Here is a 27697-nt window from a genome sequence, read left to right on the forward strand (position 1 = left end):
AAGGAAAATGGCCCATAATAGGCCCCCTCCCCCTGCTATTCCAGCAGCGCAGCCCCCCCACCCCCCCCAGCACTGCACTGGGACCCAGCACCAGCTGAGGAGAGAGGCCGCCCCCCTCGCCACCCCACAGTCATCCAACTCATTCCACGCTGCACGCTCGCTCCTCCCAGAGCCGAGCCTGCTCGGCTCCCGAGACGTGACAGGCTCCCTGCCCAAGGCAGGACGGCTGCTGAATGTGAAATCAGAGCCCGTCGGCCCAGCGCCAGGCACAGCGCCAAAGAGGTGGGTTCCTTGTAGCCTCTGCCACAGACAGTCCTGTGGAATGAGACTCACACAACGCGACAAAGCCAGACGGAGTGACGGGCCGGGGCGCACTGCAAGTCTCATGCCCTCGCCCAGCGCCGACGCACGAGCCCAAGGGGCTTGCTATAGAGCGATCCACCTCCCTCCCCCTCAGCACCCCCATCTTAGCACAGCACACTCCTGCCTTCGTGGCACCCACCCGGTCAGCCCCAGGGAGCGAGACACCAGAGCCAGGAATCAAACCCAGGGCTCCCACAGGGCATCTCGGGGCAGCAGGAGTCTCACCCCAGTGCAGGGAGGAGAGATCAGGGCTTCCCAGTCAGGGATCTCCAGGGGAAGGGGACCCCCATCCGGCGGTGCATCCCCAGCTCCGTGGGGAAGGGTGGATTCCTTCCGAACGGGAGAACCGCAGCTGGAGAAGCGGCTACAAGTGGTGATGCCGAGCAGGGCCTAGCTCTGCACGCCGGGCCAGAGACCTCGGGCGCAGCCTCTGGCCAAGTGGGATCTGGAAGGGCAGGGGCGGCACGGGACCAGGGAGAGCTCAGCCAGCCCCACGTATAGGAGAGTCCGGGGTTTCGGGCTGGTTCGGGTCAGTTCTTGGTTTAGCCCGACCAGCCTGCCTGGCAGTCGCTGGATCCGGAGGGCGCAGACGGCTCTCAAGCAAGGCAGATGCCCTGAGGCAGGGGCAGGGTCCAGTCACTCAGCGCTGGCAGCCGTGCATGCCACTGGGCACCACTGATGCCTCTCCCCACAAGAGACACCTCCAGAGCAATCCAGAGCCTGTCACGGGGGAAGGGCTGCTGGGTTTGCTGGCAGCGAATGTGTGTGGGGGGATGAAGACCCCTGTCCAGGGAGGGGCCAAGGCCTTCACCTCTTTTTCCTGTGGGGCAGAGGGAGTCCTGGGGTCACTCCCCGGGTCTCTGACTGTTGCTAAATGACATCGCTGAGGTGCCCCGGGTGACCGCACCCAGCCAGGGAGGGAGGGTGGGGGTCTCTCCTGGTGCGGCTGGGGAAGCAGCAGCTGGTCTCCTGGACCCATGGAAAGGGGAGGGTTGGGTTGTAACTCGGCGTCAAAGACAACCTGCTCCCAGAGCTCAGGGCGTGGGCTCCCCGAGGACTGACCCCAAGCCTGCAACCCCTAGGGCTGGGGCCAGCCATACACATGACGCTGGTCTGGGGGCAGAGGGGAGAGTGGATCCCTGCCCCCAACCCATGCCCCAAGCCCCCCAGATCCTCTCTCCTGGGGGGGCAGGACATGGGGAGCCTGCAATTCAATCCCCAGTGCTGTGCCCCCCAGGTGTGTGCATGGGAATGACCCCCCCACCCCCCACATCCCACAGCGGATCTGATTTCTGTAGCAACCCTTCCCCCAATCTCCAGACACGGACCCCTCTGTAGTCCCCAATACCACGCCGCCTGCCCCCCGAACAGCTCCGATAACCCATTGGGGGGGGCTCTGACAACCCCCCCATCCCCACTGCTAAGAGACTCCAGACAAGCCCAGGAAAGGCACTCCGGCCCCGCTGCCAGTCTCCGCGCTGCCAACACGGGGCACAGCCCCCCCCCGGGCCCCCCCGGGCCCCCCCGGCCCGGGACACACCCCGCCGGGGCTCCCTACCTGGCGAGAGGGTCCCGGTGACAAAGTGGTAGAAGCCGCGAATCACCTTCCGCAGCTGCCGCTGGCACCGGCGCTGGCAGCGGCTCATGGTGCCCGCGGGCAGCGCCCGGGCGGCAGCCGGCCACACCCCGCCCCCGCCGGGGCGCAGGACCTCCCTTCCCCGGCACCCCGGCTCCCCGGGCATCGGGTCCAGCCCGGCCCCCGGGCCCCGATCCCGGCAGCCGGAGGGCCCGGGGCCAGCCGGGGAGGTCCGGGCCGGGGCTCGCCCAGGGGCGCGGGAGGCGCTGGCCCGGCCGGTCCGCGCCCGCAGCCGCCTGTGGCCGGGCTCTGCCCCGCCGCCGCGATGGGGCCGCCAGCCCCCCCGCCCCGCGCCGGGGGGGGCCCCGCGGGATGCCGCCGTCGGCATGGCAACGGCCAGACTCCACAGGTCCCGCTGACCAATGGGGCGCCGCCGCCTCCCCGCCTGCCTCCCGGCGCCGGCGAGGATGCTCCTGCCCCCCAAGGGGCGGGGGCGCGCCCATCCCCCCACCCCCTCCAGCCCCCCGGGCAGGGCATGTCAGGGCAGGGCCCATCTCACCCCCCAGGCAGGGCCCAGCTGGGCAGGGCAGGGCCCATACCCCCCTCCAGCCCCCCCGGGCAGGGCACGGCAGGGCAGGGCAGGGCCCATCGCCCCCCCCCCCCCCGGGAAGGGCACAGCCGGGCAGGGCAAGGCCCATGCCTGCCTCCAGCCCCCCAGGCAGAGCATGGCAGGGCAGGGCCTATCCCCCCTGGCAGGGCAGGGCCCAATCCCCCCCACCCCCCAGGCAGGGCACAGCCAGGCACATCCCTCCCCCTCCTGCCCCCCCCGGGCAGGGCAGGGCAGGGCAGGGCACAGCTGGGCAGGGCCCATCCCCATCCCCATCCCCATCCCCATCCCCATCCCCATCCCCTGCTCCAGCCCCCCAGGCAGGGCAGGGCCCATCCCCCCCAAAAGGCACAGCAGGGCAGGGCCCATCCCCCCTGCTTCAGCCCCCCAGGCAGGGCCCATCCCCACCCCCGGGTAGGGCACAGCCGGCCAGCCCCCAGTGCCCCATGCAGGCCTCACCCTGGACACCCACTCCACACCCAGGGCTCAGCCTCTCCCTCAGCCTTTGGCAGCGTGTGGGTTATTGCCCTGAGCCAGAGGGGTGTGTTAGAGAAACTGCACACATAGGGGCAGGGGGAGGGGAAAGAGAGGCTCCAAGGTGCCCTGGTGACAGTGTGTTGGTGGGATGCTGGGTGTGCCCCCCCCAGTCAGTGGGAGATGCTCTGTCAGGGCTAGGGGGTCACACGGGGCAGTTTATCTGTTATCCATATAAAATGTCCAGTCCCTTTTTGCATCTTGCTAAGTTTTTGGCCTCAGTGACATCCTGTGGCAGTGAGTTCCACATGCTAATCCTGTGGTGTGAAAGCATTTCCACCTTTTCATTTAAGTGAAAATGCCCAGGTTCATGTGTTATGGGACAGGGGAACAGCTCCCATGCTCCCTGCTTGAGGTGTGTTATTGCTTACAGACTTTTCTCATCGCTCCTCTTATTGGCCCCCCAGGCAACCTGCCCCCTCTTTTCATTCTCTTTGGAAGAGAGTTTTTCCAGGCCCTGGATCCTCTCACCCCCCTTCCAGTTCTGTGTGAGGAGGGTGCTCATACCTGCACCATTGATTTATCTGCTGCCATTAGAATAGGCCCCAGATTGTTGTCTAGCCCCTTCCTTATGCATCCTAACACCTGGTTAGATTTTTTTTTTTTAAGCTATAGCTGCACAGTGAGCCCAGGTGCCTTTCACACCGTTCATCTCGGGCCCGAGATAACATACGAGCGGGTATGGAAGGATTAGATTGTTTTTGGTAAATGTCAGTAAACTTGGATTTCACCATATACGCAAACCCATGGAAAAATATTTCCATCGGCACTGATCAGACTAAGAACAGGGCTGAATGAGAACCTCCTAGGGGTCTATTTGAGGATATTTACTTTATCCCCTGTCAAGAAAATATATATCGACAATTGGGGTTTTGCCAATGATAAAGTTTTAACATTTTGCGTCTCAGCAGCTACCAGCATGACATGCCTGCCATGCACCCGAGGGGATTCCCACAATGATGAAAGTTTAAAATCAAAACAAAAAAAAGCTTAAACACAAACATCAACATTATACATCCAAAATTATACAACAACTCTGCCCAGCCTCTGTCTCAGTACTTCCCCCACTGTGCATTAATTTGCATTTATCCACAGCGTCTCTCACTTGCCATCATGTTATCCATTCCCTTGGCTGGGTTTGAGTCTCTCTGGTCCTGCCCAATGTACATAACCTTGGGTCATCTGGAAGTCTCCCATCCCCCGTTCCAGATCATTAATAAATATATTTAAACACAGGCCAGGGCCAGCTCCAGGCACCAGCGAACCAAGCAGGTGCCCGGGGCGGCAAATGTAAAGGGGCGACAGGACGGCGGGCTCTGGGGCAGCAATCCACCCTCGGCGGCGGCAGGAACTCGGCAGCCGCTCTGTCACAGCGTCTCGCGCTCGGCTGCAATTCAGCGGCAGGGACATGACCCTTCTTCGGTCGCCGGCAGCAATTCGGCGGCCGCCCCATCACTCCAGCTCTGTGCCCAGTGGCAAGGTTTTTTGGTTTTGTTTTTTTGCTGCTTGGGGTGGCAAAAACGCTGGAGCCGGCCCTGACACAGGCCCTAGCAACAGAGGCACCGGCCGCCAGCCTCCTGCCATGGTGAATGTTGACCAACCCGATGGTCTCAGCCAGGTTTTTGCTCCATGATGTTACCTTGCCTCCATTACCACCAGGCCACGTGTGAGGACCTGGCTGCAGGCCGGCTGAAAGTCTAAGTTAGGTCAGTGGGTTCTGCCTTATTGTCACAGGAACTGAGCTGGGGGGGAGGCAAGGAAGGGGGTTGATTCCTGGGACCCGTCACATGATGCCAGCCACCAGGGGACGGAAGGGAAGGTCAGAGGCTCAGACAGCTCTGGGATGGGTGGGATACGTGGAACCCACTTCACCCCCAGCAGAGCCCCTCGCCTGGCAGGTCTCCGAGCAGCTTCTCTCCAATAGCAGCAGCTCACTGCCCTCCATCTCCCTTGGCATCACCACCTGCCACACAGGAGCTGGGGGTTGGATTATTTTCCCCAGCTGGGTCAGGCTGCACCCGCTCCCCCTCCCCCAATCTCCCATGAGCCGGTTATAACCACACTACAGCTCTCTGCCCCGCTCTAGTGGCTGGATCCCATGCAAGTCCACGACTGCCTCCCAGCTCATGGGCTCGACTCATGCTTGGTCCAGCCAGAGGTCCCAGGTTTGATCCCCCCACATGATCCCATCAGGGTGTGACGTTAGTGACATAATCTGGGACCATATAGATCATTGTTGCAACCAAGGTCTTGTAGTGGCACCAAATCTTGTATAAAGGGGCTCAAATAAGGTATCTCAGACAAGGTTATGGTTTGCTGGTTATGATTATGCTGTCAATAGGTGGGTATCATTCTTGTAGTTAAAGTTATGAATATTGGCTCTGTACTGTCTGTATTTCAAACTCGTGTGCTATGCTTCTGGGTGACACCCCAGACAAGTTGGTGTCAGCTCTGCCTAGCCTGCCTGATGGCCCATTAAGGACCATCAGCTTGGGACTCAGCAAGGTGAGCAGGGACTTGCCCATGTGACTCCAAACTCCATTTTGCTATAATTTTCCCACAGTAAGAACAAAGAGGGGTTCTTACACCTGGAAAAGACTATAAAAGGCTGATGCCTCATCTCCATCTTGTCTTCAGTCCTGCTTCTGACCTCTGGAGGGACTTTGCTGCACTGAAGCTTTGAACCAAGGACCGAAAGATCCACCCCAGCTGGGGATGTTCTCCAGAGACTGGATTTGAACCTGCCGTTTATTCCATCACTGCTGCAAGCCTGAACCAAGGACTTTGCCATCGCTGTGTGTCATTGATTCCATTGAACCAATTCTAGCTCTCATCTCTCTCCTTTTATGAATAAAGCTTTAGATTCTAAAGGACTGGCAGCAGCGTGATTTGTGGGTAAGATCTGATTTGTATATTGACCTGGGTCTGGGGCTCGGACCCAAAATAACCTTCTCTTTTACTGGGGTATTGGTTTTCATAACCATCTGTCCCCATAACGAGGGGCACGGGTGGGGATACTGGGAAACTGGAGTGTCTAAGGGAATCGCTGGTGGGACTTGTGGTTAGCCAGTGGGGTAAAACCCAAGTCCTCTCTGTCTGGCTGGTTTGGTTTGCCTCCGTGTGCACAGAAACCCCAGCCTGGGGCTGTAACTGCCCTGCTCGAAGCAGGTTGTCCTGAATTGGCCCTCTCAGTGGGGTCCCGCCAGAACCAGCCTCGTTACACAGGCTCACTAGACCAACACCCCAGGGCAGCATGCACTGGCCAGGGACATGCTGCCTGGGTCCCTCTGCCCTGCTGCCCCACCCTGCGTCCGCACAGAAGACTGTGCACCACCCGTCAGGGTTGTGTTTCCCCACCAGAATGAACGTCTGAGCAGCGGCCGAGTGCTTATGAGCACCCTACAATAACAAACCCACGCCGACAGGCAAGTGCTCCCGAGCGAGCCTCCAAGCCAGTGCACAGAGAATCGGGCTGACCAACCCCACGACAACATAGTACCCGAGCAAGCCTACAGTAACCACCACGGGTCCTGAGCAACCCTGCCCTAACAAAGCTGCCTGCACAGCACCAGCAGGGCTCACTCAGGGCCTGAACAGGCCAGCGGCTCACTCAGGTACTTCTCTGGCAGGATTTCTGTTTGCATTTAGCGATATCCATGTATCTCACCCTCCTATTCGCTCCGAATGTGACCCCGAGTCAGCACCAGGGAGGAACAGATGTTGCTGCCATGTCTGGACACCAAGGGACACAATCGGCTCATTTCAAACCACAGAGAACAGCTGGACCAGTTTTAAAAGAGGCATGAGCTCTTCCTGTTCACCTTGGTGGGGTATTGACTCTGAAACCTAATGACACCACCATAAAAAAGTTAACTCAACTATTTCAGTTGTTACCGGTGTGTTTTTAGCAGTGCTTACTGCCTACTGTACAATTACAAGAGAAGACACAGTCCCCGTCTCAAATAGCATATAACCTGAAATTAAGATTGGATGTTTTTATAAGAGATCTGCCCTAAGAATTTTTTTTTTTTTTTTGGGGGGTGGGGGGGGGGAGTTCTGTGGACTGTGCTATACAGGGGGTCAGATTAGAAGATCAGAGTGGTCCCTTCTGGCCTTGGAATTTATGACCCAGATGGGGGGAGCGGGGGCGCGAGGAAAGGGGATAGATCATGCTGGCAGAGCAGACCAGGAGGCTCTTGTCTCTCTGCACAGTGCCAGGGCATTTCTGGGGACCCATATGGTGAACATGTGAAAGAGGCCAGGGTGGGGCTTTGCAGACCAGCCCCAGGCACAGTGGGTGGCAAGCAAGGTGGTGGGTGAGGCTGGCACTGCTGGTGGAGTAGAGCGGGCTGGGGAGCGCAGAGTTAGATGGGGATGCTTGGTGCGGATGGCTTCAGGGCAGGGGGAGGTGGGGAATGGTGGGGGGCAGGGCACAACATGGGTGCTAGGGATGGCACTGGTACTCTGGGTGTGGGGACAGAGCTCAGGTTGGCTCTTCAAGATGTCATAGGGGAAGAGGCGGCAAGTCCTAGACATGGCCTGGCCGTACAAGGCAGGGGGCATCAGCGAGCCCCAGGGTGGAGGCCAGAGTGACAGGGCTGGGAGGAGAGGTCAGGCGCTCGGGTTTGGCCCCGTTGGGATGCAGCTGAAGGGTGACAGAGACAGGCACAGGACGGGGGCTGGAGCCACAGGAGCAGGGGGATGGCCCGAGGCAGCACAGGGAAAGGAGGCGGAGGGGGCAGGTGTGTCAGAAGCCCAGGGAGGTGGGAGCAGCCCACAGAGGCCCAGGAGCGCACGGCCCAGAGGCCTGGCCTGGAGGAGGCATGGAGGCCAGGCTGGCGGGGATCCCGGCTGGAGCTGGAGGAATGCCAGGCAGCGGGTGCCCGTGCCGTGGGTCCAAGGCAGAGGGGAGACGAGGCGCTCGCTGGGGGTCAGCGCGGCCGCAGGGGGAGGAAGAGGTCCCAGGGCAGGAGGGAGCAGGGTCGCCGGGCTGGTGGAGAGGGGGAAGCGAAGCGTGTCAGTGCTGGGGAAGGGGGGTGGATCTCGTGCGGACGGGAAGCCGGTGCAGGGGGCAGGCAGTGGGGGCTGGCTTTGGAGGCACTGCCCAGCTACCAAGGACAGGACTGGAGAGGGGGAATTTGTGGCAGAGGAATCAGCCACATGACAACACAGCGGTGTGCTCAGAGCCCGATCCCGAGACCCTACAGTAACGAGCCAGCACCCTCGGGCGGGTGAAGAGAGGGAAGAGAAGGAAGGGCCTGGACACGCACTGGCACGGGGGTCACTCCAGACCATCTGCGACCCACCCAGGCCCTGGCTCTACAGTGCCAGCCGAGGGGTCCCTGCCCCCCTGTGCAGCAGAGAAGGGGTTCACAGGGATCACCCCCTGCTGAAATGAAGCCACCTCTGGGGTGCAACATGACAGCTCCCCACCACAACGGTAAGGAGGGGGAAGAGAAGAACAACCTATCCAGGAGAATCCAGCTGTCCGGCCTGCTCTGCCCTTCGCTCCCCAGCTCAGCTGCAGCCAAGGGGCCCCCTGCTCCCCCATTCCCGACACCTGGCTCAGCCCTGCTGTGTCACGGCTCCCCGCCGATATACTGTAACTCTCCTACAACACCATGATGTCAGGAGAGGGCCCCAGGCCCCAGTGAAGAGTCTCTGGCCCCCAGTGCACCCGCCTTTCTCCCATTAATACAAACCATGGGTCTCACTGAGCTTTGGAGGGGGAGGGGGAGGCGGGTGTGCGACACTGGCAGACCAAGTGCAGCTCACGCCAAGGGCCCCAGGTCTCAGCTGACCACTGACAAACCACACAGAGCTGGGATCGGTCTGGCTCACCGGGGCGTGAGTGTTGGTAAAATAGGGATGAGGACTGTAAGAATGCATTTAGTGTTTAGACTTTACGGAACACTTGTGAGTTGCTGCAGCATTAATCTCACTTACAACATCTGTACCCTGTAACGTAAGGGTACATCTGAGGGTCTGCATTGTGACCTTGCATACCGGGCAAAGGAGACCTGCAAAGACAGATTCAGGAGGAAGTGAAAGCAGGCGGGATGGGGGCTCATCGCTAAATCAAACTGTCCCTGGGCATCTCCTGTTGAGCTGGCACCTAACAGGGATAAAAGCCGTGGGATTCTGTGCGGACTTTAGAAGGGTAAATACCGTCATCCAACCTGACCCTTACCCCGCACCCCAGATAAAGGACCTACTCAATCGGGGGGGTGGGGGGGGGAGGGCAAAATTCATCAGCCCTCAGGATTGGACTTGTGAGCGAGTATTGGCAAATTCCCTTAGATGTGGATACCCAGCAGAAGTCAGCACTGATACTGGAACCCGGCCAAGAGGAGTTTAAGGTTATGCCTTTGGACTAATTCATGCAGGGGCCCCCTTTCAGAGGCTTATCAATGGGGTGCTGTAGGGTGTGCAAACCGTTACCTGGGCCTTTGTGGACGACTTGCCTATTTTTAGTGACTCCTGGCAAGACCCTTTGGGACTTGTATTGCAGAGGATTAGAGGAGCCAACCTCACTGCCAAGGCGTCCAAATGCAAGACGGGGGCCAGGAAGGTACCTTCACTAGGACACAGGGTGGCCAGTGGCTTGGTTTGCCCTGCCCCTTTCAAAGTAGAAGCCATTCAGAGTTGGCCAGCCCCACCAACCAAGCAGCAGGTGCAATCCTTTATGGGGCTGGCCCACTATCACAGAAGCTCAGGGTTGGAAGGGACCTCAGGAGGTCATCTAGTCCAACCCCCTGCGCAAAGCGGGACCAATCCCCAACTAAATCAGAGGTTTGTTAAGGGGTTTAGTGCCATTGTGGCCCCTATAACAGACCATACCAAAAACAGGAGAAGCCGGACTGGGTGATAAGGACTAAGGCCCATGAGAAAGGCTTCAAGGGCATAAGAAAAGGCTTGCTCTACAGAACCGGTTTTAGCCAGCCCTGATTTCAGCAAACCCTTTGTGCGATGCCGGACGCTTCTAACACTGGGTTCGGGCAGTGCCCATGCAGGCTGGGGGGGGGGGGGGGGAGGACTAGGCACACCCCGTTACCTTCTTGAGCAAAACGAGACCTCGCTGGCCAGCACTACACCATCCTTGAGAGGGCACATCATGCCAGAGTCAAGCCTTACCTGTCGAACAGAAACCTCAAGGTTTCAACGGACCATTCCCCGCTAATATGGTCGTGCTGAGCTCACGGGACCAAGTCCAGACTATTGCCCTGCACCCTAGTCCGACAGCAGTAGGATATGAAAATAGTTCAGATCAAAGGAAAAGAAAATGTCATGGCACATGCTTGATCAAGAATAGGGGGACCTGGAGGTGTATTCAGGAGCATCAGTGACACCCCTTCCTGCACTGTTTGTGTGTTGGGGGGAGAGGTGCCAGCTCATGCCAAAGTCCCCATGTCTCAGCTGAACGGGGGCACATGGCTGGGGTCAGCCTGGCTCACCTGGGTGCTAGTGTTGGGAACAGAGGTTAGAAGGATAAGACTGTTTAGTCTTGATTGAATGCTTGTGAGTGGCTGCCGGCATTAATCTCACTTAAAGCATCTGTGTCCCCTAGTGCAAGGTAATATTTCAGCATCTGTATGGCGAGGCTCTGACAGCATAAATCACCAGACAGGAGAGGGCCATTAACTAGTGGAAAGCGCTGATCTCCAACCAAAGCTGTGACGTCCTGCCACACTGGGAGGGCCCCTCGATACCGGATGGACTAGTGTGGAAAGGTTTTGTTCCTCCCCCTCCCAGTAAGATGAGTCATGCAAGTGGATTCCTCCTGTCAGAGTGTGCAGCTCAGAGGACACTGGTGTAGAACTGATGAAGTTGTTTAATTGTTCACTTTATTAATATAACTTCATAAGCAAAGTTTTATGAATGAATGTTGTTTCGTTCATAAAACTGGTTACCCCAATAACTAGCTAATTGAGTTTCACTTTCAATCCAATTGCTGCTTAAATGCTGAAACTTGCACTGCTTCAACATTGTAACTTCTGTTCCCTGTTTGCCATTCCTTACACTTGTCCATATTGCAACTCAAACTCCATTTTAACTTGTCCCAACCTCCGTTTTAAAATGCTCACTCCATTTTGTAAAAGCTTGCTGCAACCTTCATTTTTGAAAACCCTGCTGTAATCGGATTAGTTTAGATGTGGGAATGAGGTACGTATGGATGATGGAATCAACCTCCAGCCCCAGACTGTCCTGATGAAATAAAGTGTGAACACCAACAGCTGAAGATGCAGACAACAGCCTTGACAAAGCAAGAAGAGTCCACCCGAAAAAGAAAAAAGTACAATTGAAGAAACATCACAGCCAGGTCCTAGGCTGAAAGTCACGTCTGCAATTGATGGGGGATCAATCACACCAAACCCAGAGGCAGCGTGACACAGCAAGACCTGTAGACTCTGGATTCAAACTAAAGCCTACAAAAGGGATGGGTGAGATGGAAGACTTTGGAGGGTAACACTCTGCTGCCAACATGGAAGGGCATCGGTGCGTGCCCAACAGAGACCCAGCTCTTCCTTGTGCCCGGCTTTCCTGGCCAGTTAGCCGCCACAAGCTACGAACCCAAGCCACGAACTCAAGCTACATTCAGGACTGGTAACTATACAGCAGCTGCAGAACATTTGGGGTGTGTGTGTGTGTTTGCATGTACATAGGTATTAGATATTGGTCTTATATCAAATTGTGTTATTATAATAAATGTGACATCTTATCTTGTCCCCTGAAATGATCCTGTGTAGTTTTATGTGTGTAACACTGGGTGAGGGAATAAAAACCCCTAAAAAGGAACTGGATCTCATTGCTGCTTGGACTCTGGGGGGGCCAGATTCCTATGCATAAGCAAGAGACCCCCCCAACTGTTTAGTCTGGGTTAGCCCTGCAGGACACACAAAAGCTGCTATGATAAGCAAGCTCTATTACTTTGGAAATTTAAGATCATAACTCATTTGTGTGTCTACGTTTACCTGCTTTAATCTTGTAAACTCCACCTTTCCTTCTCCTAGTTAAAAGATCATTAGTTTATTACACAAGGCTGGTAGCCAACTGTCTCTGGTGTGAGATCTAAGGTGCAACTGACTTGGGGTAAGCGACTCGTCCTTTGGGACTGGGATTAACCTGCTGTGATCGTGGGTGTAAGGGACCAGCTATCACAAAAGCAGGCTCACTTGAGTGGCAAGACAGCTCAGAGTACCTAAGGGGACTGTCCGTGACTCCATAGGGAGGCTGTTACTGCACCTGAGGAGTTCACACTTGATGACTGGTTGGTGAAATCCAAGTGCAGAACTCACCACCAATTTGGTGTTTGTGCCTGGTACTGAGTCTGCCCCAAGGTTGGTACCAGTGCTAGATTTAGGGGCAGGCAAACCAGGCAATCACCTGGAGTGCCGGGCTTGGGGGGCGCCGTGCTTGGGGAGCTGTTTTTGTTGTTAGCTACAAAAGGGATGTGATGTTATTGACAAACTGTGACCGTATAGATCATTGTTGCAACCACTGTTCTATATTTGGTAGCAAATATTGTACAAAAGGTTGTTGTGTGAGGTGTCTATGAAAAGGTTATGATTTGCTGGTTATGATTATGCTGTCTGTGTGTATCATTTTTGTAGTTGAAGTTATGAATATTGGCTATGTTCTTGTATCTCAATGTGTTTCATTCTAAATAGCATTAGTGAAGCATTTGGTCAGCTTGTTGAGAAAGGAATTTGCAGATTAAGTGCTCAATCAAGAAACACTTAACTGACAATGTATCTTGGGAGACTCCAATCCACATGAGAAGTTTTCCTGGAGATGTTCAAACTAACATGTAAACAACGGCCTGTAAAGAACTGAGTCATGCATGGACATGTGACTTGCCCATGGGACTCCAAACTCCATCTTGCTGCTGTGATTTTCCACAGTAAGAACAAAGGGGTCCTTCCACATGGCAGAGGATATAAAAAGCCCTGGAAACTCCTCCATTTTGTCTTCAATCCTGCTTCTTACTTCTGGAGAAACTTTACTACACTGAAGCTCTGAACCAAGGACTGATGACCCATCCCAGCTGTGGATGTTCTCCAGAGACTTGATTTGAGAATGCAGTTTATTCCATCACTGCTACAAGCCTGAACCAAGAACTTTGCCATTACTAAATGGAATCAATTACATACAAACAATTTTAACTCATCTATATTTCTTTTTTTATGAATAAATCTTTAGATTCTAAAGGATTGGCAACAGTGTGATTTGTGGGTAAGATCTGACTGGTGTCTTGGTCCTTTGGGCTTTGGAGAACCTTTTTACTGTAGTTTTGGTTTTCATAACCATTCGTCCCCATAAGAAGCGGTGCTGGTGGTGATACAAGGAAAGTGGAACATCTAAGGGAATTGTTTATATGACTTGGTTTTACCCCACTGGCTAACCACAAAGTCCTCTGTTTGGCTGGTTTGGTGTGCCTTAATAAAGGACACTCAGCTTTGGGCTGTAACTGCCCTGCTCTAAGCAATTTGTCCTGAATGGATATTCTCAGTTGTGTTCTGCCAGAAGCAGCATCCTTACAAGGGAAAATAGACTCTTTGAAGTAAAAATGTTTCAGGTATTCCTTATGTGGATATTCATTTGCCCCTAAAATAAGAGGTGACCTAATGATGCACTGAGAAGTCATTTCCTGGCTTCTCGTGCTCTGGTTTCTTTGGACTGAACACTGTTCTTTCAACATAGTTTGGTGGGTGTTTTGGTGGGGGTGTTATTTGCCCTCCTATATTCACTCCAGAATCCACACTGTTTTATGTTAACACAGATCCACTACTGAGGGCAAATCATTGCTCATGCTTTCTGGGTACAATTACTAGCTATAACTTAGCTGATGCTCTGAAGCAACAAGAGGTTTCTTTGTGCCTTGTGTCTATCATTCCCTCAGCCTGGTTGGGTCAGATGCTGCGCCATCTCCTTTAGATTCAGAAGATCTTTGGAGTACTGCAAAGGATATACGTCCTCTTTTCAGCATCAACTATCAGATGGAAGATCTGCATGGCCAATGTTACAAATCTGACTGGAAAAAGAAAAGGAGGACTTGTGGCACCTCAGAGAGACTAACCAATTTATTTGAGCATAAGCTTTCATGAGCTACAGCTCACTTCATCGTATGCATACTGCATACGAAAACTTATGCTCAAATAAATTGGTTAGTCTCTAAGGTGCCACAAGTACTCCTTTTCTTTTTGCGAATACAGACTAACACGGCTGTTACTCTGAAATCTGGACTGGGAAGCTGCTAAGTGACCCATAAGAACATAAAAATGACCAGACTGGGTCAGACCAAAGGTCCATCTAGCCCACTATCCTGTCTCCTTATAGTGGCCAATGCCAGGTGCCCCAGAAAGAACAGAACAGGGAATCATCAAGTGATCCATCCCATCACCCATTCCCAGCTTTTGGCAAAACAGAGGCTAGGGACACCATCCCTGCCCATAGCCATTGATGGCCCTGTGCTCCAGGAATTGATCTAGTTTTTTTGAACCCTGTTATAGTCTTGGCCTTCACAACATCCTCTGGCAAGGAGTTCCATAGGTTGACTGTGTGTGTAAAGAAAGACTTCCTTTTGTTTGTTTTAAACCTGCTGCCTATTAATTTCATTTGATGACCCCTAGTTCTTGTGTTATGAGAAGATGTAACTAACACTTTATTTACTTTCTCGACACCAGTCATGATTTTATAGACTTCTATCATATCCCCCCTTAGTCATCTCTTTTCCAAGCTGAAAAGTCCCAGTCTTATTAATCTCTCCTCATACGGCAGCTGTTCCATACCCCTAATCATTTTTGTTGCCCCTTTTCTGAACCTTCTCCAATTCCAATATATCTATTTTGAGATTGGGCACCACATCTGCACACACTATTCAAGGTGTGGGCGTATCATGGATTTATATAGAGGCAATAGGATATTCTCGGTCTTATTATCTGTCCCTTTCTAAATGATGCCCAGCATTCTGTGGCTTTTATGACAGCTGCTGCACATTGAGTGGATTTGTCAGAGAACTGTCCTCAATGACTGCAAGGTCTCTTTTGAGTGGTAACAGCTAATTTAGAACTGATCATTTTATGTGTACAGTTGGGATTCTGTTGTCCAGTGTGCATTACTTTGCATTTATCAACATTGAATTTCATCTGCCATTTTGTTGCCCAGTCACCCAGTTTTGTGAGATCCTTTTGTAGCTCTTCACAGTCTGCCTGGGACTTAACTGTCTGGAGTAGTTTTGTATCTGCAAATTCTGCCACCTCACTGTTTACCCCTTTTCCCAGATCATTTTTGATTATGTTGACTAGGACTGGGCCCAGTACAGACCCTGGGGGACACCACTATTTACCTCTCTCCATTCTGAGAGCAGACCATTTATTCCTACCCTTTATTTCTTATCTTTTTAACCAGTTACTGATCCATGAGAGGACCTTCCCTCTTAGCCCATGACAGCTTACTTTGCCTAAGAGCCTTTTGTGAGGGACCTTGTCAAAGGCTTTCTGAAAATTTAAGTTTTCTATACCCACTGGATCCCCCTTGGCAACAAGCTCATTGACCCCCTCAGAGAATTCTAGTAGATTGGTGAGGCATGATTTCCCTTTACAAAAACCATGTTGGTTCTTCCCCAACAAATCGTGTTCATCTATCTAGGTGTCTGACAGTTTTGTTCTTTACTACAGTTTCAACCAGTTTGTGTGATACTAAAGTCAGGCTTACTGGCCTGTAATTGCTGGGATCACCTCTGGAGCCCTTTTAAAAAATTGCCATCACATTAGCTCTCCTCCAGTCATCTGGTACAGAAGCGGATTTAAATGATCGGTTACAGGCTAGTTAGTAGTTCTGAAGCAACTGAGATGTGAAATTGCAGAACTCTTGGGTGACTCCCATCTGGTCCTGGTGACTTATTACTGTCTAGTGTATCAATTTGTTCCAAAGCCTCCTCTAACGACACCTCAATCTGGGACAGTTCCTCAGATGTGTCACCTAAAAAGACAGGCTCAGATTTGGGAATCTCCCTAACATCCTCAACCAGGAAAACCAATGCAAAGAATTCATTTAGTTTCTCTGCAATGGCCTTATCATCCTTGAGTGCTCCTTTAGCAGCCTGATTGTCCAGTGGCCCCACGGGTTGTTTAGCAGGCTTCCTGCTTCTGTTGTACTTCTTTGGCTAACTGTTCAAATTCTTTTTTGGCCTTCCTAATGATATTTTACACTTCACTTGCCAGTGTTTATGCTCCTTTCTATTTTCCTCACTAGGATTTAACTTCCACTTTTTAAAGGAGGCCTTTTTGCCTCTCACTACTTCATTTAGTTTGTTTAGCCACAGTGGCTCTTCTCTGGTTCTCTTACTATGTTTTTTAATTTGGGGTATACATTTAAGTTGAGCCTCTATCATGGTGTCTTTAAAAAAAGTTTCCATGCAGCTTGCAGGGATTTCACTTTTGGTGCTGTACCTTTTAATTTCTGGTTTCAGAGTAGCAGCCGTGTTAGTCTGTATTCGCAAAAAGAAAAAGGAGTACTCGTGGCACCTTAGACTAACAAATTTGAGCATAAGCTTTTGTGAGCTACAGCTCACTTCATTGGATGCATTCAGTGGAAAGTACAGTGGGGAGATTTATATACATAGAGAACATGAAACAATGGGTGTTACCAGACACACTGATCACTTTGGTTACACTTAAGGTGAGCTATTACCAGCAGGAGTGTGGGGGGAGGAGGGAAGCTTTTTGTAGGGATAATCAAGATGGGCCATTTCCAGCAGTTGACAAGAAGGTCTGAGGAACAGTGGGGGGTGAGGGTGGGGGGATAAACATGAGGAAATAGTTTTACTTTGTGTAATGACCCATCCACTCCCAGTCTTTATTCAAGCCTAAATTAATTGTATCCAGTCTGCAAATTAATTTCAATTCAGCAGTCTCTCGTTGGAGTCTGTTTTTGAAGTTTTTTTCTTGAAGTATTGCCACTTTTAAGTCTGTAATCGAGTGACCAGAGAGATTGAAGTGTTCTCCGACTGGTTTTTGAATGTCTTAATTTCATTTCAACTAACTTCCTCATTTTTGTGTAGTTCCCCTTTCTGAAGTTAAATGCTACCAAGTTGGGCCACTGTGGGGTTTTCCCCCACCACAGGGATGTTTATTTATATTATGCAAAAAGAAAAGGAGGACTTGTGGCACCTTAGTCTCTAAGGTGCCACAAGGCCTTTTCTTTTTGTGAATACAGACTAACATGGCTGCTACTCTGAAACCTATCTATATTATGGTCACTATTGCCAAGGGGTCCAGCTATATTCACCTCTTGGACTACATCCCGTGCTCCATTTAGGACTAAAATCAAGAACTGTCTCTCCTCTGGTGGGTTCCAGGACTAGCTGCTCCAAGAATCAGCCATTTAAGGTGTCAAGAAACTCTCTGCATCCCGTCCTGAGGTGACATGTACCCAGCCAATATGGGGATAGTTAAAATCCCCCATTAATTATTATTGAGTTTATTTTTATAGCCTCTATAATCTCCCTGAGCATTTCACAATCACTATCACCATCCTGGCCAGGTGGTTGGTAATATCCCTACTGCTATATTCTTATTATCCGAGCATGGAATCACTAACCCCAGAGTACTCCTGGGGGAATTCTGTGCCCTGTTGCCTAGGGGGTGGAAAAGGCTCTTTGCTTTCAGGGCAGAGGAAGCGACAGATACGGGTGTAGCCAAGCTGCCTGGTGCTCCCCATATCAATGGGGCCTCTGAAGACAGGATGGCAAGTCCAGTTGCCAGACAGTGACAACCAGGAGGATATGGACTTTCCCTGCCTCACAACAGGGGGCTGCGCTGCATTTGCCCAGCTCGGGGACACGGGACTGGAGAGGCGGGGAGATGTGTTAGCTGCTGGAGACAGTCAGGGACTCGCAGGGCAGATCTACACTAGTCTATAGTTTGATGATGCTCTACACGGATGGGAGAGCGCTCTGCCAGCTGGGTTACTCCTCCACCAGGGGAGGCGGTGGTATGTTGGCAGGAGACGCTCTCGGGGGCCAAGGTTGCAGTAACGACGTCACTCAGGGGTTTGGATTTTTCACTCCCTGAGCGATGCAGTTCTACCGAAGTGAGCCTGTAGTGTAGGCCTGGCCTCAGCTGGAGGGTCTGGCAGAGCTTGAACCAGGGGGCTCACGGCAGCTTGGCTGGGCTCTGGCTCCCCAGAACGGATGACACTTTAACTGTCATTTCTCTGTGCTGCTCTAAGGATTTCCTCAGCAGTGCCCAGCTAACGAATAAACCCGACTGTTTGGACAGCTCTGTGAGCATCTCTGCCAATGCTGGGCGAGGGGTGTTAATCCCTGCAGAGTGGGCAAGTCTCCAATGGGGTCTGTCTCAGTGGGACTCACAGAGCAGAGCTCACGGGGTGAAGCAGGCCCAGAGGTCCAGGCTAAGGAGGCGGTGAAGCCATGCGAGGAAGAGCAAGACCCCTAGGAGTTCCTCCTCAAAGCTAGTCCAAAGCTGGGGACATAGCACCATTCCTGTGGATCTGGGACAGGGGGTGGGATACTGAATGTACTGTGTGTGTGCACACATATGCCCCCCTCCCCCCTACTGTATTTTCCACTCCATGCATCTGATGAAGTGTGTTTTAGCCCACGAAAGCTTCTGCCCAAATAAATGTTACTCTCAACGGTGCCACAGGGACTCCTCATTGTTTTTGCTGAATGCACTAAGTAACTTGCAGCAGTAAAAGAAGGTGTGATAGAATACACCCCTGTATTCACACCTGCGTATAATGATCTTTGTACAAAACATGCCTTGCAAGGTAGCATTTGAAGACTCAGGATTTGCTGGTAAAATGTGTGAAGCAACTGTAAGTGAAGTTATAAGATTTCCCCTGTTGGGACGTTGAGTGTAATATAATCTCATTGAAAGGTGACAGGGCCAGAAAGAGTTAACTCCCAGACTGACCCTGGGCCGAACTTGAAAGACTGGTTAGGAAGAGATGGAAATGGAGAGAGCTGTGAAATGCAGCCGGCATGGTGAGAGAGAGAAGGGGAGCTGTGTGCTCAGGGCTTGTGATGTCAGCAAACGAGGCTTGGCTATGGCTATGGCTTTGATTCAAAGACCAAAAAAGGAGGATTAACATTTAGGAAGACACTTGAGTGACATAGTCTTGTTGTCTGTGTCTCTTTGAAGGTTGTGGTAACCTGTGTCTGAACTGTTAATGGATAAATGACCCTGTGCTAATTGCCAGGGTGTGTGGGAGAAGGAAAGTGAAGCCGATTGTCTTCTCAGGCCAAGAGGCTGCTGGAAGTGTATAAAAACCTGGGGACATGATTCATAGATATTTAGGTCAGAAGGGACCATTATGATCTAGTCTGACCTCCTGCACAACGCAGGCCACAGAATTTCACCCACCACTCCTACAAAAAACCTCACACCTATATCTGTGCTATTGAAGTCCTCAAATCGTGGTTTAAAGACTTCAAGGAGCAGAGAATCCTCCAGCAAGTGACCTGTCCCCATGCTATAGAGGAAGGTGAAAAACCTCCAGGGCCTCTTCCAATCTGCCCTGGAGGAAAATTCCTTCCCGACCCCTAATATGGCGATCAGCTAAACCCTGAGCATATGGGCAAGATTCATCAGCCAGATACTACAGAAAATTCTTTCCTGGGTAACTCAGATCTCACTCCATCTAATAGCCCATCACAGGGCACTGTGCCTATTTACCATGAATATTTAATTACCAAAACCACATTATCCCATCATAGCATCTCCTCCATAAACTTATCGAGTTTAATCTTAAAGCCAGATAGATCTTTTGCCCCCACTGCTTCCCTTGGAAGGCTATTCCAAAACTTTACTCCTCTGATGGTTAAAAAAATTTTGTCTAATTTCTAGTCTAAATTTCCTAGTGGCCAGTTTATATCCATTTGTTCTTGTGTCCACATTGGTACTGAGCTTAAATAATTCCTCTCCCTCTCTGGTATTTATCCCTCTGATATATTTTCGAGAGCAATCCTATCTCCCCTCAACCTTCTTTTAGTTAGGCTAAACAAGCCAAGCTCCCTGAGTCTTTCATAAGGCAAGTTTTCCATTCCTCAGATCATCCTAGGAGCCCTTCTCTGTACCTGTTCCAGTTTGAATTCATCCATCTTAAAGATGGGAGACCAGAACTGCACACAGTATTCCAGGTGAGGTCTCACCAGTGCCTTGTATAACGGTACTAAAACCTCCTTATCCCTACTGGAAATACCTCTCCTGATGCATCTCAAGACCGCATTAGCTTTTTTCACGGCCACATCACATTGGCGGCTCGTAGTCATCCTTTGATCAACCAATACTCCAAGGTCCTTTTCCTCCATTACTTCTAATTGAGGTTATAAGAGTAGCTTAACTAAAATTCTTGTTATTAATCCCTAAATGCATCCGATGAAGTGAGCTGTAGCTCACGAAAGCTTATGCTCAAATAAATTGGTTAGTCTAAGGTGCCACAAGTCCTCCTTTTCTTTTTGCGAATACAGACTAACACGGCTGTTACTCTGAAACCTAAATGAATGACCTTACACTTCTCACTATTAAATTTCATCCTATTACTATTAGTCCAGTTTACAAGGTCATCCAGATCCTCCTGTAGGGTATCCCTGTCCTTCTCTAAATTGGCAGTACCTCCCAGCTTTGTATCATCCGCAAACTTTATTAGCACACTCCCACTTTTTGTGCCAAGGTCAGTAATAAAAAGATTAAATAAGATTGGTCCCAAAACTGATCCTTGAGGAACTCCACTGAACCTCCCTCCAGCCTGACAGTTCACCTTTCAGTAGGACCTGTTGTAGTCTCCCCTTTAACCAGTTCCTTATCCACCTTTCAATTTTCCTATTGATCCCCATCTTATCCAATTTAACTAATAATTCCCCATGTGGCACAGTATCAAATGCCTTACTAAAATCTAGGTAAATTAGATCCACTGCGTTTCCTTTGTCTAAAAAAAATCTGTTACTTTCTCAAAGAAGGAGATCGGTTTGGTTTGGCACGATCTACCTTTTGTAAAACCATGTTGTATTTTGTCCCATTTACCATTGACTTCAATGTCCTTAACTACCTTCTCCTTCAAAATTTTCCAAGACCTTGCATACTACAGATGTCAAACTAACAGGCCTATAATTACCGGATCACTTTTTTTCCCCCCCTTTCTTAAAAATAGGAACTATGTTAGCAATTCTCCAGTCATACGGTACAACCCCTGAGTTTACAGATTCGTTAAAAATTCTTGCTAATGGGCTTGCAATTTCTTGTGCCAATTCTTTTAATATTCTTGGATGAAGATTACCTGGGTCCCCCGAGTTAGTCCCATTAAGCTGTTTGAGTTTCGCTTCTACCTCAAATAGGGTAATGTCTACCTCCATATCCTCATTCCCATTTGTCATGCTACCATTATCCCTAAGATCCTCTTTAGTCTTAAAGACGGAGGCAAAGTATTTGTTTAGATATTGGGCCATGCCTAGATTATCCTTGACCTCCACTCCATCCTCAGTGTTTAGCGGTCCCACTTTTCTTTGTTTTCTTCTTATTTATATGACTATAGAACCTTTTACTGTTGGTTTTAATTCCCTTTGCAAGGTCCAACTCTACTGGACTTTTACCCTGTCTCACTTTATCCCTACGTGTTCTGACCTCAATAAGGTAGCTTTCCTTGCTGATCCCTCCCTTCTTCCACTCCCTATATGCTTTCTGCTTTTTCTTAATCACCTCTGAGATGCTCTCTCATCCAGCTTGGTCTACAACTCCTGCCTACGAATTTTTTTCCCCTTACTTGGGATGCAGGCTTCTGATAGCTTCTGCAGCTTTGATTTAAAATAATCCTAGGCCTCCTCTACCTTTAGATCCATAAATTCTTCAGTCCAATTCACTTCCCTAACTAATTTCCTTAATTTTTTGAAAGTCAGCCCTTTTGAAATCAAAAACCCTAGCTGCAGATTTTTTATTAATCCTTCCATTCAGTTTGAACTGAATTAGCTCATGATCACTTGAGACAAGATTATCCCCTACAACCATTTCTTCTATGAGGTCCTCACTACTCACCAAAACCAAATCTAAAATGGCATCCCCTCTAGTTGGTTCAGCAACTACTTGCTGAAGGAATCCATCAGCTACTGCATCTAGGAAAATCTGAGGCCTATTATTATTACTAGCACTCGTCCTCCAGTCTATATCTGAGAAGTTAAAGTAAATATTAATGGAAACTGTGTGATCATGGAGACACTATTTAAAACATTAAAAAGGGCTCTATCCATATCAAATTAGATCCCGGCGGTCCTTCTTCATCTCAGATCTGCTCTGGGTTTCAAGAAGGGGAAACCCTGAGCCATAAGGATTGAGATCCCCAGTCGCTGGCTGGAGTCACCCCGAATATGCACATTGGACTATAACCTGGACTATTTCTAAAAGGACTTTTGGCAACTGCAAACTCATCTCTGCTCTGTAGCCGAGCATCAAGAAATTGAACTCAAGTCTGCATGTATATTGATCTTTCAACCAACTCTTTTCTTTTTAAAAAATTTTAGTTTAGTTCATAAGAATTAGCTATAAGCATGTATTTTGGGTAAGATCTAAGTTATTTGACCTGGGTCTAGAGGGCTTGGTCCTTTGGGATCAGGAGAACCATTTTTCTTTTACTGGTGTATTGGTTTTCATAACCAGACATCCCCATAATGAGGGGCACTGGCAGGGATACTGGGAAACTGGAGTGTCTAAGGGAATTGCTTGTGTGACTTGTGGTTAGCCAGTGGGGTGAGACCAAAGTCCTGTCCATTTGGCTGGTTTAGTTTGCCTTGATGTGCACAGAAACCCCAGCCTTGGGCTGTAACTGCCCTGCTCTAAGCAAATGGTCCTGAATTGGTACTCAGTTGGGTCCCACCAAAGCCAGCATCATTACATCTGTATGGGGAACAAACACCCCACGGCACCCCTCTCGCTCCCTCTGCCCATCACATTCACTGGCAGGAGGTGCCAGGTGGCTGGGTTAAGCGCTGAACTCTCACTCAGATTCTGTCTCAGGTTTGAACCCAGGTGCCTCTTCCATCCACACACAAAGCAGCCTGACTTGGGTCAGCGACCACTCAGGGGGATGGGTCAGAGCCAGAGCGCTGCCACGACTCGGAGCCAAGCTCCACAGTTTCGCAGTGCGGGCGAAGGAGAAGCGGCAGGCCCAAGGCAGGAGGTCTGTCTCGTGCAGTGTGGATGCGGTACCATGACTGAGGCCTGGGTCCAGCAAGTGCAAACATAGGGTTACAATGCTGTGTGGATGCTCAAGAACAGGCTTGGAGATGCTGAGTCCAGACCAGCAGAGGGGAGACTGGGCACTTAAGGCAAGGCAGGTTTCAGGGCTAACTCAATCCATGGAGCCAGCTGTCTGCACCAGGTGCTGGCTTCAAGGCATGACAAAGAACCCCCAAGTAGAGTCTTGAGCAGGGAACCCCGGGGGTAATAGACCATCTGTAACGGCATCAGAGAAGAGGAAAGGACAAGACTTTATCCAGGGGAGCTGCTGCCAGAGGAGCAGTCTCACAAAAAGTGGCTCCCAGCTCTCTGGGCTGGACAAGCACAGTACAGACTGACCATAGGGTGAGAAACCTTAGACGGGCCAGTAACCGCTCTGGAAGTCCAGGCTACAGCCTGCGTTCTAGGCTTTGCTTTTCCCTGTAACCTGATGAACCTTCTACTCACTCTGATTTGCGCTGATCTCGAGCTCTGTTAAATTAACGCCCGTTTGGGTTTACTGCAGACGTCTCAGTGCCTTGCGTGCAAGAAACGGTGGGACCAACGCGAGAGCACTGAACTGGGGTGTCCTTCCTTCCCCAAGGCAGCAGCTCAGCGCACGTGGTGGGTGTCCAGAGCATGAGGGACGAGGCACTCGAGTGTAACAGAGTGGGGGGTGTCACTGCTGGGAAAGAGCCTGGAGCAGCACCTGGTGGTAGCTGGGTGGGGCAGGAGGGTGTTTCCCCAGGTGGGTGCAGACCAGGCTCCCTCCTGCTGTGGCAGCTGGTAGCGATTCATCCCAGACACCTCAGCTAACCCCAAGAGGTGTCACAGCCAGGCCGCTCTGTTCTTGAGTCTATGGAACCGTGTCCGATTTCAAGAGAACTGTGCACAGGCCTGGGTCCCTGACGGCGGTGGAGACAGCCAGCAGCAGGCCACATCCTTGCTCAGAAACCCCTCGCCTGCCTCTCCAGTGAGATCAGTGCCCAGGAAGCCCTGTCTCCTGGCTCCCTGCCTCCAACGTACATACAGCCTCCAACCCATCTCCCAGTTCCTGCATCTACAACCAGGAACGCTCCTCGCCCACGGGGCTCATCTCAGATGCCTTGGGCAGCCCTCCACTGTTTGGAGCTGCCTCCAGCGCATAACGCGGCCTCAACCGTGCCTTGCACGGAGTCTGAAGAAGGGTGCCTGCCACCCCGGCAGCCAGTCTACGCCTGCCAGCAGTTATGGCAGGTAGGGGTGCAACTGTTTTTACTGCCAGTTATGCTAGTGCAAGTCCTTGTGTAGATGCAGTCATACTGGAATAAGGAGCTTTAAACTTGTCCAGCTTATTGTGCTTTGCTGAGCCAGGTTTACAGCACAAAGTTTGGTCAGTAAACCCCTCCCCCACTGTGCGTAGCCAGCACATACCAGCTAAGGAACTCCTATGGCCAATATATCCTGCGTCTCTACCAGCAAAGCCTTCGCCGGGAGGAGCTAGACACAAACCAACACCCGCACTGGATGGTTTAAACACACAGAGCCCAAGAACAGAGAGAGACAAAACAGGCTGCTGCCTGAGGCAGAGAGGCACAACTCACCCCTCCCTCCCCTTACTATAGGCAGGCTGGTTGCAGACTGCTGGAGCTTGGCCCAGATCACATGCTTCCCTGCAGAGGCCCATCTGCCAGCAGGGCTAGGAAACTGCAGTTATAGCCATATAATTACATCTCTCCGGGGAGCTACTTTATTGATATAGTTAAAGTGGCAAACACCTACTTAGGGCTTGTCTACATGAGGACTTTGACCAGAACAGCGATTGCAGAATATCTCCCCACGTCAACACTCTAGCCTGGAATAAAAAAGTCCTTTTTATGCCAAGCTACTTAGTGCATTTCCCAAGCAGAGTAATTATTCCATAATAAAGCCACATTTATTCTGAAATAGGATCTCCACGTTGGAGCTATTCCAGTCAGTTCCCTCCTCTGAAGGCAATGTCCCCGCCATGCGTCGGGGTGGGGGAGTATGACATTTATGTAGGGCCACCCGATATGCTGTACGGCCTCCCTGCATTTATGGGACTAGACTCCCAGCATGGCAAGAGATTTTTAAATCAGGCATTTGAAGAAACAGTGTCCCTTTAAAATATAAGGCACCCTCCAATTTATTTTTTTGCTGCATCATCTGGGCAAGATATTTTGAAGTGTTTGATCCATTTTTTGTGCAGAACTCAGGGCGTGACCCCGCTGCATGCAGCCGAAGGATGGAAGGAAGGAGAGTTTCCAAGGGGATGCAGAACAGCCACACGGGGGCACCAGAACCTCAGAGACAGACTGAAAGATGTGGTAGCTATGGTGAATGGAGTGATTTTATTCGAGGGCCCCGATCCTGCAATGTGTGCCACACAGAGGGAACCTGCAACCTGCATGGAGGTTCCAGGTGAGGTCCCTGCCCATATGGCAAATATTGCAGGATTGAGGGTCAGGATATTTCCTTATACTAACCCCCACCTCCCCGCCCTCTGGCTCGCTTTCTGTTCACGAGGGTACGCACTCTGGCCACACCAGTTTTAAGTGTAGCCGCCCACTTCCCAAGCAGAATTCGTCAACACAAAACACACTCCTCCAATCAGCAGCTAGTTTTACAAATCAAGGCCTGTTTAATGGCTGTTTTCCCCATGGGGTTGGGGGCGGGGGTAGATCACTCATTGCACTTGAGTAGTTGGACAGCGGCGGGGGGCATGCAGTGAGAAAACTGACATGATCGTGGGTTTAACACCAAGGAAGGATGGAGGCAGGATGGGCCAGTAGCTAGGTCACTAGCCTAGGACTTATGAGACTTGGGCTCAAGTCCCTGCTCCACCACAGACTCCCTCTGTGACTTTGGGTGAGTCACTCAGACTCTGTGCCTCAGTTTCCCCATTTGTACACTGGAGATAACAGCCCTGCCATACTGGGGCAGTGTGAGGATAAATACTTTACAGATTGCAAGGCACCCCGATATTGTATGCACTTGTAAGTAGGAGACAGACCAACCATCTCTTGGGTTTGTGTTTGGGGCAGAACCACAGCGCCCAGGGGCCCCGCTCCATGCTTGGGGCTCCTGGGTGCTACCACAACAGAACCAACCAATTATAATAGTTACACACACCCCAAAGGAGTCACCATTCGTTACTCACCAGGGTAAAGCTCCTCACATCCAATCAAAGAGCAGCAACGACACTCGTGAGTTCGCCTGCGTAGCACACTGCTGGAGGGAATGGTTTGCAAACAGTCCCGGCCCACCCCACATTCTTGTGGGGCGGTGCTGTCAGAGGTCACAGATGGTGACCTAGAGTCCTGCCTCATTACCCCCAGGAACCAGGCACGGGGCTAGTCAGGGCCACAACAGCCCAGCCCTATGGTTTCCCCTTCCTGGCCATTTTTCTTGCTCACCCACGGTCAAATCGCACCCGCCAGATGCTGGGACAGCACCTGTGAGTCACGACACGTCCATACAGCAGCTAGCTACCCGAGCCGGTCGAGGTCTCCAGTGCAACAGAAGTAGCGACAATGCGGCTAACAAAGCCCATTCACCGAGGCTGCCTGAACGATCCCACGCAGCCTCGTGAGGAGGGGACACGTTTGCAAGAACCAGAATCAGGGTGTGCATAGACACAAGGGCCCGGTTAGACTTTCCTGCTGCCCCTCTCCCTGGGGAGGTTGTGTAACGAGACAAACGCTACATATGGTCCCACATAGCCAGCTGCGCTCACACAAGAGATCAGACCCTCTCTTGCTGGGGATTTTAACCAGCTAATACTACACCCCCTTCCTGCTAACAGGGAGGTGGGGAATCCCACACCCTAAACAGCATCCCAGGGCCCATCAGGCTGCAGCGAGACCCCCCCAGACATATCACACAGACGTTACCCAAGCTAGGCAGGCAGCCACCAGACCCACCTCCTGCTAGGCAGGGCAAGCAAAGCAGTGACTTACCTTTCCATCACCAGGCACAGGTGCCTCAGTTTCCCCCCTCAGGCAGGTAGTTATACCCACGGCTTAAACTGGAGCATGCCCCATCCCAGGGAAGCAAAAGTGCAAATGAAGATTCAGAGCTCTGCACTCATCTCAGGGACTGCACAGCCCTCTCTTCTGGTGCCACAAGGGGTGTATTTATATCCCTGCCCACTTCCCCAGCATTCCTTGCTCTAGCCTCTAATTCCCAGAGTGCCCCTGGGGACTACAACCCCCACAATGCCTAGTGGTTTGAACAGGGGCCCTGCCAAACTGTAAGCCCATCTTAAAGGGCCCCACACACCCTCTGAATTCCCCGTTTGCAACCCTTTGGGGTCAGATCACTCATTGCACTTGAGTAGTTGGACAGCGGCGGGGGGCATGCAGCAAGAAAACTGACATGATCGTGGGT

The 27697-nt window shown here is 51.4% G+C and overlaps 1 protein-coding gene and 1 long non-coding RNA gene across 3 annotated transcripts in view; both read right to left on the reverse strand.

Annotated features, from left to right (window-relative positions):
* KCNIP2 (potassium voltage-gated channel interacting protein 2) overlaps positions 1 to 27697 on the reverse strand; it is a 130010-nt gene that overhangs the window by 68785 nt on the left and 33528 nt on the right. The window contains exon 1 of one of the 2 annotated variants that reach the window (XM_037905348.2): positions 1922 to 2093. The exons of the other annotated variant lie outside the window; for it this stretch is intronic. Within the exon in view, the coding sequence (XP_037761276.1) occupies positions 1922 to 2009 (88 nt within the window). The 5' untranslated portion in view covers positions 2010 to 2093. Of the gene's footprint in view, positions 1 to 1921; positions 2094 to 27697 lie in introns of those variants that run through there. 2 annotated transcript variants of the gene reach the window in all.
* On the reverse strand, positions 4282 to 27418 carry LOC122466757. The gene is made up of 3 exons (XR_006292526.1): positions 27268 to 27418; positions 26469 to 26539; positions 4282 to 5043 (listed from the first exon to the last, which is right to left on the reverse strand). It is a non-coding gene; the product is annotated as an uncharacterized LOC122466757 (long non-coding RNA).

This window comes from Chelonia mydas, chromosome 7 (genome assembly GCF_015237465.2).
Source record: "Chelonia mydas isolate rCheMyd1 chromosome 7, rCheMyd1.pri.v2, whole genome shotgun sequence".
Lineage (NCBI taxonomy): Eukaryota > Metazoa > Chordata > Testudines > Cheloniidae > Chelonia > Chelonia mydas.